This window comes from Pleurodeles waltl, chromosome 8, assembly GCF_031143425.1.
Source record: "Pleurodeles waltl isolate 20211129_DDA chromosome 8, aPleWal1.hap1.20221129, whole genome shotgun sequence".
In the NCBI taxonomy this organism is placed as follows: domain Eukaryota; kingdom Metazoa; phylum Chordata; class Amphibia; order Caudata; family Salamandridae; genus Pleurodeles; species Pleurodeles waltl.
Window position 1 is genome coordinate 774,231,417 of NC_090447.1, and position 8,093 is coordinate 774,239,509.

The 8,093-nt window shown below is 48.2% G+C and overlaps 1 protein-coding gene across 8 annotated transcripts in view; it reads right to left on the reverse strand.

Moving 5' to 3' along the window:
• Positions 1-1,212, reverse strand: part of AP1S2 (adaptor related protein complex 1 subunit sigma 2) — a 140,751-nt gene extending 139,539 nt beyond the window's left edge. For 4 of the 8 annotated variants that reach the window (XR_011194927.1, XR_011194928.1, XM_069205027.1 and 1 more), the window contains exon 1: positions 1,093-1,212. Coding sequence is in view for 4 of the 8 variants with exons in the window: in XM_069205027.1 (XP_069061128.1) it covers positions 1,093-1,143 (51 nt within the window). In the remaining 4 variants the exon portion in view is untranslated. The other 4 variants (XM_069205031.1, XM_069205029.1, XM_069205032.1 and 1 more) reach the window with 4 other exon arrangements.
• Positions 1,213-8,093: the final 6,881 nt, after the last annotated feature.

Here is an 8,093-nt window from a genome sequence, read left to right on the forward strand (position 1 = left end):
TAATATCTGTAAACAAAATGACAGACCAAGTTACACTGCACAGATGCACAGCCTATAACGACCGCAATCTCCCAGCAATACTGCGGAGGTATCCTGACCTTGTGCCGCTCTTCCATCCGGTCCACACCCATCACTGACAAAGGTACCTCGAGCTGCAGTCCCTTACAACAGACTGCGGGGTGGACAAGTGAAGCAGGTGATGCTTCAGCGGACAGTACAGCGCATGCCTCAATGACCCCCTAAAGCTCTGGTTTAAGGCGCAGCGCCCATGCGCACTTGAAGCCTATAGGGGGCTTTGGAATCTGATCCTATTAGGACCCTCCCAGCCCGCCTTTCCTCTACTGCGAGTGCATACCCTAGAAGTGTTGGATGGCCCAGTGGGCGGCGAGGGGCTGTGGTCACAGGAAGCGGCTCACACTCCTTCCTTCGCTACGAACTTCACAGGATGACCAACAGAACACTGAAGCAGCAGCATAGCTGCCCACTAGCGCTGCCTGCTAGACAAGTTGTGTCACGTGAACTGTGCACACTAGTCTGAGGCCGCGTTTTAGCGGTAGCCATGTTAGGTGTGTATAGCCTCTACTTTAATGTGGCGTCGGATTAAAAACAAGCCCAATAACCTTTGAAAAAAAATCGGAAATAAGCCCACTATCTGTCAATGATGGCAAGCGGATATAAATGTGACCAAATTAATGAAGTTCAACTTCTTACCATACATTTTAACATACGAGTCACTGTCAAGAAGAGACCCGATTTAGGCGGACGGCTGCCAAAATCTCTCACTGTCCTATTGTAAAATTTTGGCTTGCATATTTTAATTTATTTTATTTGTTTATGGAGAAAAAGAGCCGTTTGATTTCGAGCAGAAATGCTTTATACAAGAACAGTGGCGATAAATAAGGCAATCTGGCCACTTGGCAGACGGCAGCCCTGCTAGAACCTTGCATCAGGGGTTAGACTACCACATGTTAGTGCTGGTGTCTGCATAATCACATTAAAATGCATTATTCATGCATTTGTAGAGCTCCTCTACCATGTGTGGATTACCGAGGTGCTCTGCTGTCATAAAAATTGCTCGTGCACTGCACTTACTGTAATGTCACGCGCCATGACGCAGCAGTCGTGCGTCACAGGAGGCAGCATGTGGGGCTCCTGTCAGGGGTGTAAGAGGAACACCCATGCGCTGCGGACACAGGTGGGCCTGACCTCAGGTCAGCACACGTAAGAAATAAAAGGCGCGACCCAAGAGGGCGGGGTCACTGCGGCCCGCGGAGCGCTGATGTTAAACAGCAAACACCTGTAGCCTCCGTTTATTTCTACTGTGCTGTTAGCGCTGCGATCAGCAGCACCAAGCACTCTACAAACGATGCATGCCGAATAACCTGTGCATCACTGTGTTACTAGGGCAACATTACAAATTGGCGACGAGGGCGGGATGGCCTGCTGCTACTCCGCTTATCGGTCCACGTGGGTGGCAACAAGTGGCACTGCACATTACAGACTGCATCAGAAGCAGGGGGAGACACAACGGTCGCTAGAGTGAGAAGCACAAAGGTGGGTCATTAACCCTAGCAAGGAGAGAAAAAAAAGAAAGATACCAATAAAGGCTAAGCCGGGCACAACACACACCTGCACCAACGCATCAGGACACAAAGGTAGTAAGCAAGGCAAGAGCAACACACCAAGACAAATATTCTCCCCATAGAGCCATTCATCATTGAAGGGGCTCTATCAGCACAGGCCTCCAAGTGGAGAGACTGGGTAGAGAGAGTTACCCTGTACTTTGACGCCATGAAGATTGAAGACGAGGGAAAGGAACCATGCTCCTGCATTTGGGAGGGAAAGAACTGCATAGAATATCTAAGACACTCCAGGAAGCTGACACATACGACCCTGATAACTTCGCTCAATGGGTACTTCGCGCCCATGGTGAACCGAGACTACGAGCGGTTCATCTTTCGACAGGTCAGACGGCAAGAGAGTGAATCCCTCAACGTGTTCCACACCAGGCTCAAAGAACTAGCAAGCACGTGTGGCTTCACAGAGGAGGGTGAGGAAATAAGAGGCCAGATCATTCAAGGGTGTGCCTCAACCAAGCTAAGGGAACGCATCCTAGAATATCCCGGAAAACCCCTTGCTGACATGCTAACGATGGGGAGGAACAAAGAGCTATCAAAGGCCAGAGCCTCCCACATTGAAGCCGTCCTCAACAAACCCATCTAGACGGAAACCATAAATGCCATTGTATCAGACAAGCCCAAGAAGACGCCCATGAAGACAGAAACACCACAGACGTCATGTGGATACTGCAGGGGTCCCCCTCACCGCATGGCGGATTGCCCAGCTAAAGGAAAAAAGTGTGAGGCCTGCAGCAAATATAATCACTTCGCCAAAGTCTGCCGGTTGAAGGAAAAGGGGGCCACCCCAACACAAGTCTACACTGTAGTGGACCAACAAAGTGACATGGACGATGACAAACTGGAACATACGGTCCATACCATCTTCACAGTAGGTAAAACGTTAGGGGAGCACCCACGTCTCCCGCAATGTCATCTGCAAGTGGGCACCCAGAAGGTGTTAGCAACAGTAGACACAGGAGCTTCCATTATCCTGCTGTCCAAAGAGATCTATGACAGTTTACGCCCTACTCCTCAACTGAAAAAGACAACAGTGAAAGTCTTCGCATATGGATAGAGCCAACCCCTGCACATCCACGGGAAGTTCCGTGCACCCATCACACACGAGTCGGAGGTATGCAATTCAACCATCTATGTCTCCGGAGAAGGACATGGGATGCTGTTAGGGTGCCAAACAGCAGGAGCCCTCAAAATTGTCACTTTTGCCCTAGGAGTGCACCACGAAACAGTCACGGCCAAACATACTGGATGAATTCCCTGATGTGTTCGAAGGGATCGAATGTCTGAGAGACAAGGAAGTGGCTCTTCACATTGACCCGACAGTGAGACCAGTGGCCCTGAGGCACCGAAGAATTGCTTTCTATCTGAGACCCCAAGTTGAAAAGGAATTAGCCAAATTAGAGAAGGAAGGAATCATAGAGAGAGTGGAAGGGCCCACCCCATGGGTGTCTCCCATTGTCGCGGCAAGGAAAACGAAGCAGCCTGGTGAGGTTCGCATATGTGTGGACATGAGATTACCCAACATGGCCATTAAACGAAAGAGGCATCTGACCCCCACCATCGATGACCTCCTATCAGAACTGAACAGTGCTTGTTGGTTTTCGAAAGTAGACCTCCGCTCCGGATACCATCAGATCAAACTGGCTGAGGAGTCGCGGTACATTACAACATTTTAGACACACCAAGAGCTCCAAAGGTACTGCAGGCTAAACTTTGGCAACTCCAGTGCTGCTGAAGTTTTCCAGAACACAATTCACAAAATAATTGGGGGATTACCAGGACCCATCAACGTTAGTGACAACATACTAATATATGCTAAGTACATCCCAGAACACAACAGACAACTTCGGGGGGTACTCCATGCGCCTGCAGGAGTCAGGACTCACTCTACACCGGGACAAGTGCGAGTTTCTAACAATAGATCAGTTTCTTTGGATACACTTTTTCAGTTGAAGGGATAGCCCCTGACCCTGAGAAGATCAGAGCCATCAAAGAAGCTGCTGCACCCACCACTGTGTCAGAGGTCCGCAGTTTTCTATGGATGGTAAATTACTGCAGGCGTTTCTTCCCTGACCTGACGATGCTAACACAACCCCTGCGAGATCTGACCAGGACCGCTACTCTGTGGCAATGGGGTCCTCCACAACAGCAAGCGTTTGAGGCCACCAAAACAGCCCTTTCAGCAGCCACTATTCTACTGTACTACGATCCTCAGAAAGAAACCACACTCGCAGTTGATGCAGGGCTGAAAGTTTTGGGTGCAGTGTTGATGCAACGGCCAGTCGATGGAGAATGGGCCCCTGTAGCGTACGTGAGCAGATCGCTCACGAGTACGGACCAGCGGTATTCTCAAACTGAGAAAGAAGCCATAGATGTACACTGGGGATGCCGGCACTTCCACCTCGATGTTTATGGCCGGCCCTTTTTAGTCACTACTGACCACAAACCACTGATGCCACTGTTTCGGGGTCTTCGGCAAACCCACCCCCTCGCATAGAGAAGTGGCTGTTCCAGTTGCAAGAATATGACTGTCAAGTTGAATATCACCGGATCAAGTAATCCCGCAGACTATCTCTCTCACCATCCCAGAGTAGCCACTCTGGCGGAAGAAGATGAAGCCCAGGAGACTGAAGAGTACATCCGCTATGTTGTGGACCGTTCTCGCCCTATTCCACTATCTTTTGAACAGATAACAGCCCAAGATGAGTGCCTGCAGCACGTTCTAAAAACTTTGCAAACCAACTAGTGGCACAAGTTCAAGGACAACTGGGCCCAGAAAACTCCGGAAGCCCGGCGCATGCTGGAGAGCCTTTATCATGTTCGACGAGAGCTGGTGGCTGACTCCGGCAGATGCTTAATGAGAGGCCCTCAACTGATCATCCAAGCCAGTTTGCACTCCCATGCGGTACAGCTAGCCCATGCCGGTCACCAGGGCATGGTGAAAACGAAGAATAGACTGCGAGCAAAGGTGTGGTTCCCCTTAATGGACGAGTAAGTGCAGAATCTTGTTTGAACATGCCCATGGTACCAGGTCACCGGAACACCCTCCCCTCCAGAACCAGTGACTACTGAAGAAGGACCGCAACAACTCTGGGTGTGTGCTAGCCTTGACTTTGGCAGCCTTCCTGACAGAAGGCATACCATGGTAATCATTGATGACTATTCCAGGTATCCCGAAGTGGAAATACTTCTGTCGCTTTCCGCTCAGGAAGTGTGCCCAAGTTGGAGACGATAATGGCCACCCATGGGCTACTCAAAGAGTTGAGAACTGACAATGGGCATCCATTCCAGAACCAAGGGATAGCAGAATACCTGAAGTCATGGAGAATCCACCACAATCGTATCACACCCTGCTGGCCACAGGCAAACGGAGAAGTCGAGAGATTTATGCATACCCTGAATAAAGTAATCAGGTTTGCTTATGTCAGTCTACAGCCATATGAGTTGGCCATATATACCTTCCTGCGGGAATATAGACAAACGCCTCATTCCATGACAAGTCAGGCCCCGGGACATATGCTGATGGGTCGAGTGGTACACAACTCCATTTCACATCACCCAAATTGGACTCCCACCCCAGTAGACCCTGGGAGCTCTCTCTGTCAACGTCAAAAGTCAAACCGCAGAACCAGTCACCATTGCAAAGCTAAATCGTTGAGACTTCAAGTAGGAGATGCTGTACTCCTGAAGTGTCGAAATCCAGGCAGCAAATTTCAGCTCCCTTTTGAACAAGCTCCATGGACCATCGTTCGTATCACCGGTACCAAAGTGACAGTGAGGCGGGGCCTGGACGAGGTGTCCCGGAACATCTCACATGTTAAGAAATTCCACGGTCCAATGCCGCCTCCAGAGGAAGAAGGTGGTGCTGAACACAACTGTGACCTCTCAGATGTTGTTTCTCCAGAAGGCTGGGCCAGGCGAGGACCACGAGCCATCCCGGGTACTTCCTGCTCCAGCTGAAGTGACATCAGCTCCTGAAGTAAGTCACAACCAGTTTCCACTGGACGGAGCAAGAAAACCCACTACAACCTGAGAGCCAACCCCTCACCCTCATCTCTACTCCAACAGCATGTAATGTATGCCTGACTTTTAAAAGTGTAGCCATATGAACTCGGCTTAGTGCAAAAGGTGTAGTGTTATAAGGTTGTCACAGTTTTGTTAATTTTGAGGAGGAACGTAATGTCGCGCACCATGATGCAGCAGTCGTGCGTCACAGGAGGCGGCATGTGGGGCTCCTGTCAGGGGTGTGAGAGAAACACCCCTGCGCTGCAGACACAGGTGCGCCCGACCTCGGGACAGCGTGCATAAGAAATAAAAGGCGCGACCCGAGAGGGCGGGGAGTCATTGCGGCCCGCCGGAGGGCTGATGTTAAACAGCAAACACGTGTGTCCTCCATTTTTTTCTACCGCGCTGCTAGCGCTGCGATCGCGTAGCACCAAGCACTCCACAAACGCTGCATGACTAATAACCTGTGCATTACTGTGTTGCTAGGGCAACATTACACTTACTGTGTCCTGTTATGGCTCTCTGTATCAGGCTGCCTTCCAGACAATTCCAATTGTGATAATCTGTTGGCTGGGCCTAGGGGAACTCACTAGGATGTTGTCATGGTGATCTGTGGCCTGAGCAGTCTCAAGCTCACTTCTTGGATATGTTGTTGCCTCCCAGTGAAAACAAGTTGTCACCTGCAAGCCTGGCCTCTCTCTGAAACACACAGTCACACATAGCACTGGATTAATCTGGCTGGTGGTGGTTTGGAAGAGTCTTTAAATACACAAAATGCAAGTGCCAGGTCTAGCGTCACATGGACCCTAGCGCCTTTTCTTGCTTTCCAGCTCCCTAATTTACTGAACTTAAACACTGAGTTACCATTAGATATATGGAGCCCCCATAGGCTCCTTTGACCCTTAAACCAGGATCCAGGGTGTACAATATACTCTTGCAGCGCAGGTGAGGTCATCTGCAATGCCGAATTTGAGCCAGTGGCTGCCAGTGGGCACCGCAGCATATATTCTTGGGGACTTGAACTCTTTCCACACTGCAAGCACAATTCCAAGTGTAATTTTGCTCATTTTGTTTATAATTCTTTTTTTTTAAAAGTATTTCCTGCCAGGGATCATATCATATATGTTATGCCTTTACATGCCCTCAGCGTCACAGAGTCCTTATGAGTCATTACCTTCTTCTTTGCTTCCTCCTCCCTGCCTATACTGGGTCTCTGTAATTACGACACAGCCTACCTTTGAAGAATGACAGCAAACAGTCATCAGGAAACCACGATCAGTAAAACAACCACGCCATCATCCTGTTCAGTTGTAAATGTGGAATGCAGTGCTCACTTTAATTACTACATTGTAATTGCATTTATCACTGTCCACCCCCCTTTTACAATTCACAGTCCACAGTCATTTGGATCCCCAATGTGTTGTCCACCTGGGAGTTTGCAAGCCCCATGAAAGAGTGAGGGACCAGGAGCTAACTGGTGACATCAGGCACCATTTCCTGACACCATATATCACTGTGAAACCATGTAGAAAAAATGCCCAATGCATTGGTTAGCGATGTCAAAGAGGTGTGTGCAATAATTGTTTTTTAAACATGTTTATTGTGTTCAGCGTATTAGACAAGGCACAAGAGAAAATAAACATTACATTCGCACTTTGTGTCATACAAAAGATCCAATACAGTGTCAAGGTGGTAAGTGTGGGCAACATTCAAGCCCAGAAAAATGAACATTGTATGTTAGTATTGAGAGAGCTTAGCTTATATAGTCTATATTAATATGAAAAGTTTATGAACTAATGTATAATAATGCAGCATAGAAACTATATTAATATGTTTTTCTAAAACGTGCGCTTGAAATGTGCCCACGGGGATTGACCGCCAATATATACGGGGGCTAATGAAATTGACTAATAATATTAAAATGCTATGTTATGATATGATTTTACACTAATTATTAGTGATTATGGTCCTGATTACAACTTTGGAGGAGGTGTTAATCCGTCCCAAAAGTGACGGTAAAGCGACGGATATACCACCAGCCGTATTACGAGTCCATTATATCCTATGGAACTCGTAATACGGCTGGTGGTATATCTGTCACTTTACCATCACTTTTGGAATGGATTAACACCTCCTCCAAAGTTGTAATCAGGCCCTATGTTATTAAAGTTTTGCTAATAAATCTTTAGGCCTTAGTTAGCATGAGTCGAGGCCTAGCTGCCTGACTCTCATATTAAATGTGTTTTTTCAAACGTGCAGTGTGCTGACTTGCTAAAGGACATGAACTCTTGTTTTCTTCCAAACTAAAAGCTGAATGTAACTATAGTAGACCTGTTCTCATGAAATTCAGTCTGTAGAAATGGTCTACCTAAATGCAACAGTGTAGATTAGTACAAAGTACAAGGTCGCCTAAACCGGTACGGACCATGGAGCTACTGACCGAAGATGCGC